Source organism: Balaenoptera physalus (assembly GCF_965194825.1).
Source record: "Balaenoptera physalus genome assembly, chromosome: 16".
NCBI classification, from domain to species: Eukaryota; Metazoa; Chordata; class Mammalia; order Artiodactyla; family Balaenopteridae; genus Balaenoptera; species Balaenoptera physalus.
Genome location: NC_138898.1, coordinates 53,525,943 through 53,538,545, shown reverse-complemented (window position 1 = coordinate 53,538,545; position 12,603 = coordinate 53,525,943). Strand labels below are relative to the sequence as shown.

At 54.9% G+C, this 12,603-nt stretch overlaps 1 protein-coding gene across 1 annotated transcript; it reads right to left on the bottom strand.

The window, feature by feature from the left end:
* Positions 1-7,760: 7,760 nt before the first annotated feature.
* Positions 7,761-12,048, bottom strand: LOC309644940 (brain-specific serine protease 4-like). Its single transcript, XM_082429248.1, has 6 exons — positions 11,876-12,048; positions 11,196-11,222; positions 10,618-10,789; positions 10,097-10,374; positions 8,874-9,031; positions 7,761-8,267 (listed from the first exon to the last, which is right to left on the bottom strand). Exons 1-6 carry the CDS (start codon positions 11,955-11,957, stop codon positions 8,007-8,009), a joined length of 978 nt encoding a protein of 325 aa, XP_082285374.1. The 5' UTR covers positions 11,958-12,048; the 3' UTR covers positions 7,761-8,006.
* Positions 12,049-12,603: the final 555 nt, after the last annotated feature.

The window sequence follows — 12,603 nt, the reverse complement described above, 5'->3', positions numbered from 1 at the left end:
GGAGAGCAGAGGGGCCAGTGCGGGGCAGGGCAGCAGTCAGCAGATGCAGCAGCAGAAGCAGGTGGAGGCCTGGCCAGCCGCATGACTCTCCACCTGCAGACACTGTTCAAGGGTCAGCATCCTTGGATGGCACCCGAGGGATGGTTGGTGGGTCCCTCACCAATGGCAGTCACCCGGAGCCCTGGCTGGGCAGGACCTGGCCCGCTCCTCACTGGCAGTCTTCTCGGACTCCTGTCCTGCCACTTCCAGGGAGACAGCTGAGAGGAGGCCGGGGACCACAGGGCCCATCTGAGGCCAGTCCCTCCTAGGATCCAGGGTCGGTGGAGCTGGTCGGGCCTCCCCAGACTGAGACGTGAAAGCCACGTCATCCTGCAGGCAGCCCGTCACCCCCTGTGTCCAGGAGACCTGGGGTCCCCACTCACTGCTAAGGGATGGCCACCTGGTCTCCCTGTCCCACCCAGGGCACGCGAGGTCTCCCTGTGGACCGGCCACCTCCTGACTCCCTTCTTCCCAGAGGAAACTGCAGCTCACGGAGAGTAGAAATCTCTGAGTTCATGGTTAATCCACAACAAAGCCTTCACTTTTTATTTGTGGAGTAGGACAAGGCGAGTTGAATTTAGTGAGTTTGACATTATTAGAATTTCTCTGATGATTAGGGACAGTCCCCACTGGGTCAGTTAGCAGAAATTAAACCCAAGGACGCCAAAGGCAAATCTCCTGAGTGATGTGGGTCAATGGCAGTATCTAAGGGTTGGAGCTCAGCAGGTGGCTGAGGCTAGATGCTCCTTTGAACATAGCCACCTGGGTGCTCTGCTTGTGGGAAGGGTGACTGGTCTCTGAGTGCAACCTGTAAGACCTGCAAACTTAGACCTCACGTGCAAACACCAGGGCGGGCTGGCAGTGAGCTTGTGTATAGTGTAAGCAGTGCGAGGGGGAGGGCATTGTGAGTCAGACTGCAGGCAGGAGGTGTGTTCATTGGCGTCCCCACTTGACCTTGACCCAAGCAGTGGAACCGAATTGAAGGAATAACACGACTTTCCAGTTCTCATAGGACTCCTCCCTACGGACCGAGTCAACCTGTAGGATTCTTGGATAATTTCTGGGCAGAATGGGGTGGCCTCAAGAGAGAATAGACTTCTGCTAAGGAGAGAACTCAGTGCTTGAGGGAGTAATTAGAAAAACAAAAGAGATGTGTCCACACTGTCCACCAAACTGATGACATAGACCATACTCATTACCATTACCATTAACTCAAGAAACATTTACTAACATCTGCTATTTTTCCGGGACCCTTTTCTGGACACTGACCGTATCATGGTGGATAAGGTAAAGGTCTCACCCTTCATAAGCTCAGAATATTTCCTGGGAAAGATAACTGAGTAAATAGACAGTAATAAGAGAACGTGACAAATGCAGGGACAGAGGCTTACCTTCTGGTTATGTGTGTTAGGGAGGGGATGATAAACAAGGAACAAATGAAATAAATTGTATATATTAAATAGTAATAAATGTGCTGGAAAAAGAGAAAGCAAGGAAAGGAGCAAGAGTGGAGGGAAGGAACATTGTAAACAAGATGATGACATGGTGACACCTGAGTAGAGATTTGTAGGAAGTGAGGGAGTGGCCATGCAGTCCTGCAGGGGAAGAGGAAACCGTAGGTGCAAAGGCCCTGAGGCAGGAGCATGCCTGTTGTGTTCCCAAACACAGCTGGGAAGCCAGAGAGGCTGGAGCCCCACAAACAAGGAGAGAGATGAGAAGGGAGGCTGGAAAGATGACATCATTTACTCTGAGTAGGGTTTGGAACAGAATGACAGGATCTGACATAGGTTTTAAGAGAACCACTCTGGCTGCTGTGCTGAGAACAGCCTGGTGGGAACAACAGCCGAAGCAGTGGGACCAGTTAGGAGACCATGACAGAAATCTGGGATAAAGAGGAAAGTCGCTTGGGATGGCGTGGGAAGAAGTGGCCAGATCTGGACGTATTTTGGAGATAGGATAGAACTCACAGGATATGCTGATGGCTTGAATTTAGAGAATGAGAGGAAGAGAGGTGTAAGGAAGACGCCACAGTTTTGTGTTGTTGGGGTTTTTTAAATCAGTTTTATGGAGGTATAGTTTACACAGAGTAAATTTCACTATTTTTAATAAATTATAGTCCTATGAGTTTTGATAAATGCATCCAGTCATGTAACCATCACCACAATCAAGATATAAAGCCAGTTCCATCACTACTAAAAAATCCTCCTAAGCCCCTTGGGGGCAATCCTTCCCCCACCCCAGCCCCTAGCAACCACCCGTCTGCTCTCTGTCCCTATAGATTTGCCTTTTCAACAGTGTCATATAAATGGATTCATGGTGTGGAGCCTTTGGAGTTCAGCTTTCTCCCCTCGGCATCATAAAAGACAAAAATAAAAGAGGGATTTCCCTGGTGGTGCAGTGGTTAAGAATCCGTCTGCCAATGCAGGGGACACGGGTTGGATCCCTGGTCCGGGAAGATCCCAAATGCCGCAGAGCAACTAAGCCCGTGTGCCACAACTACTGAGCCTAGCTCTAGAGCCTGAGAGCCACAACTACTGAGCCTGCATGCCACAACTACTGAAGCCTGAGCACCTAGAGTCCATGCTCTGCAACAAGAGAAGCCACCGCAATGAGAAGCCCACGCACCACAACGAAGAGTAGCCCCCGCTCGCCACAACTAGAGAAAGCCCGTGCACAGCAACAAAGACCCAACCCAGCCAAAAATAAATAAATTAATTAATTAAAAATAAATAAATAAATTTATAAATAAAGATTAAAAAAAAAAGCTTCACCATGTTGTGTATAGTTTGTTCATTTTTGTTGCTGAGTAGAAGTCTACTGAATGGATGGACCACTGTTTGCTTATCCATTCACCAGCTGAAGAAACATTTGGGTTGTTTCCAATTTTTGCCAATTCTGAATAAAGCTGTTATAAATATCTGCATACAGATTTTGTAAGAATATGTTGTCTTCTCTCTTGGATCAATCTTAGGAGTAGGATTGCTGCATGGATGTTCAACATTACCGGAAACAGTCAGCATGTTTTCCACAGGGGCAGTACCAGTTTGCACTCCCACCAGCAACACGTAAGCGTTCCAGGAGCTCTGCATCCTCACCAGCACTTGGTGTTGTCAGTACTCCAAGGTTCCCAAACTGAGCAGTTGGAAGGAAGGACTGCTGCTTTGTGCTGAGATGGAAATTCTGCCAGTGGAGCAAGTTTGAGAGGGAATACTGAGATTCATTTGGGGTCACCTTAAGGATGAGATGTCTATATGATATTTACAAGGGGATGTTGATTAGTTGAGTGGACACGCAGGGAGAGAACTCTGGAGTCACCTCTATGGATGGTGTGTAGAGCTATGACACCAGATGCTATCACCCATGGATACAAGTAGGTGAAGGAGGAGAGAAGCCCCAGCTCTGATGTTGGGGCATCAATCACATAGAGGTTGGGAAAATGAGGAAGAACCAGCAAAATAGACTATGTTCTGTGAAAGTGATTTTTCCCCCCTCAGTAAGAATTGAGACAACTGTGTCCCTGAAAACTGGTATTTGTCCTGGTTTGCCTGTGTGTGATTGTTTAGTAGCTGCCAACAGGAAATCAGACCCACAGGCCCATTGGGTCAAGGTCAAGTGGTGATGCAGATGAACACAGCCCCCACAGTCTGACACACACCACCTTCCCCCATGCCCTGGTTACGCTCTTACTCACTAGCTGCCTGCCAGTCTGCCTGGTGTCATCATGTGAGGTCTAAGGTTGCAGACCTTGAAGGTCATACTCACAGGCCCAGTCATCTTTCCCATGAGCAACTTTGTGATACTATGAGCACAACGACCTGGGCACAGGTAGCAAAATTTGGCTTGGAGCTGGGAAATCCATTGTCTCCACCTTCACGTAGAATCCCACACTCCCCAGGCAGTCTGGGGAGCTTGGGGAGATGGTGCCCTTGGTGAGGAGACTGGTGAGCTCATTAGGGCACCATCAATGGGGTCATGGTGAGACTCCTTCAGGTGCCTCCGTGGGCAGCAGCACTGACTGGGAGACTTCAAGCAGGAAAGGGTGAGAAAGAAAATAATTGCTCTTGAGTAAGCATGATATGAAAACATGAAACTAACTGGGACACCCTCTGAAGGTCCAAAGCTCTTGTGGACAGGTATGAGCTCAAAGCCTTCATAATTTGGATAATTTAAGTGTGATTTGATTGTACTGACGAAATCTGACATACTGTTTCCATGATAACAAACAGTGTTTTTTGTAAAAAAAAAAAAAAGCAAAAACTATTCTGTGGGCTTCCCTGGTGGCGCAGTGGTTAAGAATCTGCCTGCCAATGCAGCAGACACGGCTTCGAGCCCTGGTCCGGGAAGATCCCACATGCCGCAGAGCAGCTAAGCCTGTGCGCCACAACTACTGAGCCTGCGCTCTAGAGCCTGAGAGCCACAAGTACTGAGCCCACGTGCCACAATTACTGAAACTCACACACCTAGAACCCGTGCTCCACAACAAGAGAAGCCACCACGATGAGAAGCCCACGCACCGCAACAAAGAGTAGCCCCCACTCGCTGCAACTAGAGAAAGCCTGGGCACAGCAACAAAGACCCAATGCAGCCAAAAATAAATAAATAAATAAATAAATAAATTTATAAAAATAAATAAATAAATAAATAATTTAAAGAACGATTCTTCAGAATAGTTTTAGATTGACAGAGGGTCTGAAGCAGGTATATCAGTTACAAAGGCATTTAGCTGCAGTAAAAGAAGATCCGACCGACAGTGGCTTAAAAGCACACAAGAAGGATGGAGGTGGCTGTCTAGGATGGAGGCAACTTCTCAACCATGTCCTCACACCTGCAGCTTCTGAATCTTTGTTCACTGTCAATTTAGGTGTTATTCAACCCATAGCCTCATGGTGATAAGATGGCTGCTAAGGGTTAGGCATTACATCTGTATCCAAGACTAGAAGAAGGCAGACGGTGGGAAAGGATAATGCCAACTGAACATGTTCCTGTTATCAGGAACAAAACAAAGTCTTCCCAAGAAACTACCCATCAGACATCTGTTTCCACTGGGACCTTGTGGGAGACTGTGGAAAGGAGCATTTAGTTTTTCCAGTCTTTAAGGTGGAAGAAGGAAGGGAGGGGTGTTGGAATGGGGTTATTGGCTTAGCCAGCCAAAGGAGTCGGCCACCAAGGGAGCTCATGGGGTTAGATGTGATTTACACACTTGTTCTGGATGCACAATAGAGACGAATTGGCAGGTCCCTGGCGTGGGAGTGAACGTCTTCTAAAGAATTAAAGATCTGGGGAAGGAGCATGTGGAGGCAGTAGCCAGACCTCGCAGCCTATGACTAAGGCACTTCCATAGTAAGGATATGGGTCACTGTGGCCAGATGGCGGCACCCCTGCCCTGGGGGAGGTAAGGAGGACTCTCCCTGGGGCTGCTCCATGTGGGGGGTTAAAGGTGAGTGGAGGCACCTGCTGGGAGCCCAGGTTGGCGTGCCAGCCCCTCCCACTGGCACTTCCTCTTAGCCCGACAGGCCCAAGGGGCTCCATGTGTGGCCCCCAGAGGCAGGAGGTGTTGGCGGAGCCGAAGAAGTGATGGCCCCCACCCCCGCCCATTTGGGGCTTGCTCCTGGCCTGGTTCCAAACAAGGGGCAAACAGGCTCTCTGCGATGCTGGTGTGGACCCCACCAGGGCTAGACTGACCACATTTCCACCTCCTGGACCCCCCACCTGACTGGGGAGGGAGTCACTGGAAATCTTGTCACACTTTGGACCCAGGGCGGGCTCCCCACCCCATGGCCCAGCCCGTCTGTCAGGCTTCTTGGGGCTGTGGGAAGGTGCCTCCGGCTCTGGGGCTCCCTGGAGGGTGATGGCCAGCTCAGAGAAAACCCACCCTCACCTGAGGGTCCCACATTTACGGGGTGACTTCTCAGCCCCAACAGATGTTTCCTTTTTTTCTTTAATTTTATTTTTTTTTTATTTTTATTTTTTTTGGCTGCGTTGGGTCTTCGTTGCTGCATGTGGGCTTTCTCTAGTTGCGGAGAGAGGGGGCTATTCTTTGTTGCGGTGCGTGGGCTTCTCATAGTGATGGTTTCTCTTGTTGCAGAGCATGGGCTCTAAGTGCACAGGCTTCAGTAGTTGTGGCACACGGGCTCAGTAGTTGTGGCTCGCAGGCTCTAGAGCACAGGCTCAGTAGTTGTGGCGCACGGGCTTAGCTGCTCCACGGCATGTGGGATCTTCCTGGACCAGGGCTCGAACCTGTGTCTGCTGTATTGGCAGGCGGATTCTTAACCACTGTGCCACCAGGGAAGTCCCCCCAGCAGATGTTTCTAGGTGTGGCCTTCTCAGGGGCTTCTGTCAGGATGCCATTGGAGGCAGAGGCAGAGGGCAGTGAGAGACAGGGCGTGGGGGACACTGAGCCACAGAGGCCAGTGGCCAGAGACAGAGACAGAGAAGGAGTGAGGGGACAGGGACAGGACGTGGGGGAACGAGGAACAGAGGAAGAGCCTGGAGGGCAGAGGGGGAAACGGAGGCAGGAAGAAGGGCAGCGAATGAGGCACTGGTGGAGGGGTATGGGGGGGGAGGGGAGACTGAGTCCAGAGAGGAGGGTAAGTGGACAAGGGAAGCAGAGTGACAGGTAAAGCGGGACCAGGTCACAAAGGGGAGGGGCCTCACCTGAGCCACCTGCTCACCCCCCAGCTGGTTCCCAGGCCAGCGGGAGGCCAGGTTAGCGTTTGTTTGTTAATAAGACCAACCCCACAGCACTTATTAACATGGGGGTAATCGAAACAATATGAACAAAAGTTTTAGAACAATGCTCCCAAGTAAAGGACACCAACCAACCAACCAAACCACACCTGTGCTGCCTTCTCAAGCTCACTGCACTGATCGTTTCTAGTTGGAGACCCTGAGGCAGCCACTCAGCTCTGTCCTCTGCACAGCTGGGCCTACTTGTCTTCCTGACTGTTAGAAAAAATCTCTCCCGCACATACTCATCAAACCAAGCACACAGCCCTGCCTGCACATTCGCTTGTTTCTGGGAAGCCCAGGTGGGGCTGATGGGGTACAGCGTCCTGGGCCCTGGGAGGAGGGCCAGGGCTGGTCCAGGAGGCCAGAGGCCTGGCTGCAGGAAGGTGGGCGGTGGGAAAGGGGAGCATTAGCTCGGTCCCAGGCAGACCCCATGGTGGCCTAGGACTCAGCTCTCAGCCCCACCCCGTGGGGGCAGGTGAGGTGACTCAAGCCCCCACGGAGACCTGCTGTCTCACTGTTTTGCTCCTTCGTTCTGGGGGGAGGATTCACAGAATCGGCAGTGAGTCACTGGCTGAGTCAGCTCCTGGGGAGTCCTGGCTGCCTCAGCCCAAACTGAGACACCCGGCTCTAAAATGAGGGAGGATGGGGGACACCCCACTCTCGTGTGTGTGTGGCGGGGGTTCTCCTAGCCAGCCCTGTTTCGGAAATTCAACAGGCAGGTTGGGGACCTGCCTGGCCCTGCAGCCCCCAACACCCACCTTTCATGTGGGAGAGCTGGGCCTCCTGTCTCCTCTCCATTTGGTCTCTCTGGTGGCAAGGGGTTACAAAAGGACAGTGCAAAGGTCAGAAGTCAGGATGCTGAATCCTAGGTGGGCAGGACACCTGGGTCCCTGGCCAGACCACCATCCAAACTCCTACCTGCCAGCCCCCGTTTTAACCCCGACTGGACCCTGCTTCCCAGTGTTCCCATACACGAGGGAAAAAATAGGAACTGGGGAATAAACAATTTATTGAAATTGGAGGAATAAATAAGACGTGTGGGAGGAGTTACAAATAACTGTAAAAATCATTAACATGTATGTACACAAAGGCGCTCCGGTCCTCGGGGGTGGGGCCTGAGCCCAGGGGCGGGGCGGGGCCTCCCCGCGGAGGAGATCAGGCGCCGGCACTCGGGCGCTCCCCCAGAGGTAGACTGCTTATTTACAACAGAGGAAACAGCACGTGGTCTCCCCAGATCCCTAAACCCCGCGGCCCCAGGCGGCCCTGCGAGCTCGCCGCGCCCCCAGAGCCCGTCCCGGGCGCCCTGTGGGCCCGCTACCCTGCGAGTGCCCGCGGAGCTGCACCCCTTGCACGATCCCCTGTACCCAGGAGCGGTGGGCGGCCAGGCTGATGTAGACGCCGGGCCGGTTGCGCTCCGCACAGCCCTCGCCCCAGCTGATGACGCCCGCCAGCAGCCAGGTGCGCTCGACCTGGCACATCAGGGGGCCTCCGGAGTCGCCCTGCGGAGAGGAGGGAAGGTTAGGGACCCGCGTGGGGCAAGCGGTGAGCAGAGCCCAGGACCCGCACCGCAGCGGGTGGCAGTTCCCTTCGCGGGGGACCATTTCTCCGACCTGGGGGCCGCGGCACTCTAACCAACGCCACCAGGACCGGGAGGGCGGGGAAGGACACACTTCCCAGGCTCACTTCCGGTAAGAAGCACTTTGTGCTAGACCTTCTCCCTCACAGCCCTGGAGGCAGGGAGGATTGTGACTTGCTTCACAGTTGAGGAAACCGAGGCTCAGAAAGAAGAAAACTGACCCAGCCCGGGTGTGGACCATCGCACCGTCCCGCCGTGCTCCGCCACAGTGGTGGAGCTGGAGCTGGTTCTGGGGGCCAGGACCGTGGCACCCCTTCAGGAGGATGCCAGCTCCCTGAGAATGGGGTCAGGCACACCGGAGGTGCTCAGAATGTTTGATGTATGAATGGCTGAGCCAGGCTGGGGCCGGGTTCTGTAGGCATCTATCTAGGGGGACTACCAGGTCACAGCCGATTCTGGGAGGAGGCCCAGGAGGAGAGGGGTGATGGAGCTCAGTGGGGCAGGGCTGGGAAGGAGGTGGTGTGCTCACCAGACAGGCGTCCCGCTCCCCCTCCAGGTAGCCGGCGCACAGCATGTCCTCCGTAATGGCGCCCTGCCCGGCTCCCCGCCAGTACAGGCGGCTGCAGACTGCTGAGTCGATGATGGGAACCTTTAGCTTCTGGAGGGTCTGAGGGTGGGGCAGGGGCACTGGGAGCAGGGAGGAGAGAGTCAGGCTTGGGAGACTTTCCTGGTGGCCTCCTCAATTCCCTCCTCAATTCCCTCAGCAGCGTTTCTCAAAGGGTAAATGGGTCAGCTCTGTCAGGCTCTCCCACAATGCCTGCAGAAAGCCCAAATTCCAGGACTCCACTCTGGACCTACTGAATCCCAAATGAACGTGCAGCCTGAAACTCTGAATCTTTAACAAGATCTCTGATGCCAATGAGATGGTTCAAACCAATGGTCCAGGCTTGTCCCGTCTCAGGCATTACTTTAACCAGCACCGGTACTGCTACAGACTAATGGCCACTCAGTGTTGAATGTTACTGGGACTTGAGGGACCCCCCCCCATCCCCTAGGGGGATTGACCCTAGGGTTGGTCTGTAGACCTTCCCCAGTTCATAAATCCACCTTTCACAGGAGCCCCTAAGAATGACCGTGGGGAGGCTGGCTGAAACTTCAGAGTCAGTGGGGTCCCCAGACACCCAAACTGGTGTCATTTCTCTTAATTCTGGAATCTGGTTAAAGTTCCATATATATATGTCACTGCTTCTCTGCCTCTTACTTTATCTAATCTAATTTGTGTTTCTAGATGAGGTTTTCCAAACCTCCAGACTTGGTTTGCCAATTATATTTTACCATTTATGGAGACTTCATTTTCTCCTGGGAATTTTGCCTGCAATTGTGTCATGATGCCACCAGGGGGCATTTATTCCAGATTTGGAATCTTAGAGCTGTTTTCATATTCACCTGGTTCAGCTTGGTCCCATAGACACCTCCTCTCAGCTGTTCCTATATCACTTAATATCTTGGTTGATCTGGCATCTTTGCCTCAGAACACAGCAAAAGGTACATTTTAACTAGAAGTGATCTAGAACTATCCACCTAGGCTTCTGCGTCATCACATCTCTGGGTCACAGCCTGTCTTTTCTTCTATCTGTGTCATGCTCTGCCTCTGGCCTCTATCCTTTGTTGCCCATGGCACCTGTATCTCCCAGTGTCCACCACCCTCTATCCCCACCCACCCCCACCCCCCTGGTGGGAAAGAAGCCACACCTCCATCGTGGATACTCCCCCAGCCAGCAATCCAGCAGTTGGTGTCCGGAAGGAGATGGACGGAGGAATCAGGCAGGCAGATGGGCAGGATGCGTTCAGAGAACTGGATGGCGTGCTCCAGGCGCACCAAGGCGATGTCAGCATGGGCGCCTTCCTTCCAGGAGTACACAGGGTGGGACTGCACCCAGGCAATACCCACCTCCTGGGACCTCGGGCCGGGGTTCCCCAGCTGCCAGGCCCCCAGCAGCACAGAGAACAGGGCTGGTTTGTTCAGATGGCTGGAAGGGAGAGGGAGGGGGTGGCATCAGCCAGGAACCACTGGGTGGTCAGGAAGGGTCTGGGAAGGGTTTCTGGGGGAATGGCAGGCATATGAAGGCCCCTGGTGAGCAAAAGAGGCTTCTGGGGAGAAGCAGGGACTCCCCTGAGGGACCCAAGACTGGACTAAGGCCTGGAAGCCGGGGCCGTGTGGGCAGCCCGGGGTCTGGGGAATCGAGTGGAGGGGACCGGCTGAGCGTATGTACCCCTTGAAGCAGTGGGCGGCCGTGAGCACCCAGTGGTTGGTGAGCAGGGAGCCTGCACAGTAGTGGGTGCCATTCTTCTGGATGCTCACAAGCCAGGGCCACTCGGCATCGGTGCTGTCCTCACCACCCACGATTCGGTTCAGGTGTTGGGGCTTTCCACAGGCTGGGGGGCCTGGCGGAGGAGGGGCCGGTGTGTCAAACCCTCAGGCACAATCCTCATCCCTTCCAGCCCCCCTTCCCTGCCTTCAGCACTTAGGCCTGTGCTCCAGTCTCCTCCCACCCTGCTCCGTCCTTTGCTGCCTCTTCCCCGGCCCTTCCACCCTCTGCCCTCCCCTCTGGCTCTGCACTTGGTCCTCTAGCCCTTTTACCTTCTCGGGCCGCTCACCCCCTCCTGGGCCTCTCTCCTCCGCATCCCGACTCTCTGGGCCTCATTTCCTGCCTGCCCTTCCTCTCCAGCTCAAACCCCCTCTTGCCCCATTGCCCGCTTCTGACCTGTCCCCCACAGACAGACACACAGACACTACCCTGCCCTTCAGGCTTCCTCCCTCCCCGCTTCCCTGAGGGCAGCTCTGACTTACCAGCTGTCTTGGCAGCAGCTAGGGTGGCTGAGGGCAAGAGAAAGAAAGGGTCAGGCCGGTGGAGGGGAGCCCTGGTGCCCAGCGATCCTTCCCGGTGGCTCAGTCCCTGGGGCCCTCCAGGCCACCCCAGGTGGGGCATTTCCTGGAGCCTGGGCAGGACAGACAGAAACCTCAGGCCCTCGCTGTGAGCTGCGGCCTTGGCCTCCCTGCAACTTCCGGTGCAGCCTGTGCCCGGGCTCCATCCAGCCTGCCTGGGGGTGAGGGGTCAGCTCCTGGGGTGTCTCACTGAGGTGAGAGTGAGAACCCCCCTCTCAGGCCAGAGGTCTGGATGCCGCTGCCCCAGCAGTGGACCATGCAGACCCAAGAGACAGGAACGGGACATGAAGAGGGTAAATAACAAGCAGAGCTGAGCACACAGAGCGCGGACTGCGCTCAGCCCTGTCCTGGGCCCTGTAGTGCAGTGTTTCATGTACTCCTCACAGCTGTGCAGGAACCTGAGGCTCAGAGCAGGCAATAATGATAGAGAGGAAGAGAGGTGGAGGGAGAGAGGGAGAGAGGGAGGTGGGGGAACAGAGCAACAGATGAGAGGGAGAGGAGGGATTCAGGCAGGACCAAGAGGGAGGGCGGCTGGGTGGACAATGGGGAAGGGGTGGAGGGGGCAGCAGGCCCTCAGGACTCACCTGGAGCAGCCAGAAGCAGCAGGGAGGTTACAATCCTGAGGTAGTGCCTCCCCAGGGCAGGGAGAGTCTTGGGAACCACCATGGCCACTGCCGACAGGAGAGCTTGGGTTCCCTGCAGGCCACCCCAGGTTTTATCCTGTGAGGCGGAATGCCGTCGGACCAGTCCCCCAAGTGAGTGGCTCAGTCCCGCCACCCCGGGCTGTCAGTCACAGGGAGGGGGTGGGGCTTCGGGGAGGAAATAAGCCGTTAAAGTCGGGGGTGGGGGTGGGGCTGGAGGTGGGGGTGGGAGGGCTCTAGCTGGGTCCCCTACCTCGGGCCTGGATCCGCGGACTCAGGTCTCAGGATCTGGGCTCTGGAGGGGCAGGCGAGGGAACCTGGGCCCTCAGGTCTAGGCTGGGCCTTGACCTTGACTGGGGGGGCAGGGCAGAGAAAGGCCCTTAAGCTTGAAGGGGGGGTGGTCCAGGTGGGGAAGGAAGGCACTCAGACCCTGGGGCCTGGGTCCGCGGTGGCGGGAGCCGTTGGGGAGGCCCTGGGGCCTCGGGTAGGTGACAGCGGGCAAGGGGCTGCCCAGAGGCTCCGTAACGGCTCCTGTGACTCAGCGGAAGACCTGACCCAGCCCTGGGCTCGGGGATCCCGTTAACCCACTTGCCAGAAGGCGTGAATCAGACCCCCAGTGGCCACCTGTCCCGGGGACACCTTCCTGTGGGCCCTGTCACTCAGCAGGCTGA

Coding starts and splice junctions, on each gene's coding strand:
- LOC309644940 (XM_082429248.1), bottom strand. CDS start 11,957: ATGGTGGTTCCCAAGACTCTCCCTGCCCTGGGGAGGCACTACCTCAGG. Junction 11,223..11,875: donor GCTGCTTCTGGCTGCTCCAG/GTGAGTCCTGAG, acceptor TCTTGCCCTCAG/CCACCCTAGCTGCTGCCAAG. Junction 10,375..10,617: donor GCCGCCCACTGCTTCAAGGG/GTACATACGCTC, acceptor TCTCCCTTCCAG/CCATCTGAACAAACCAGCCC.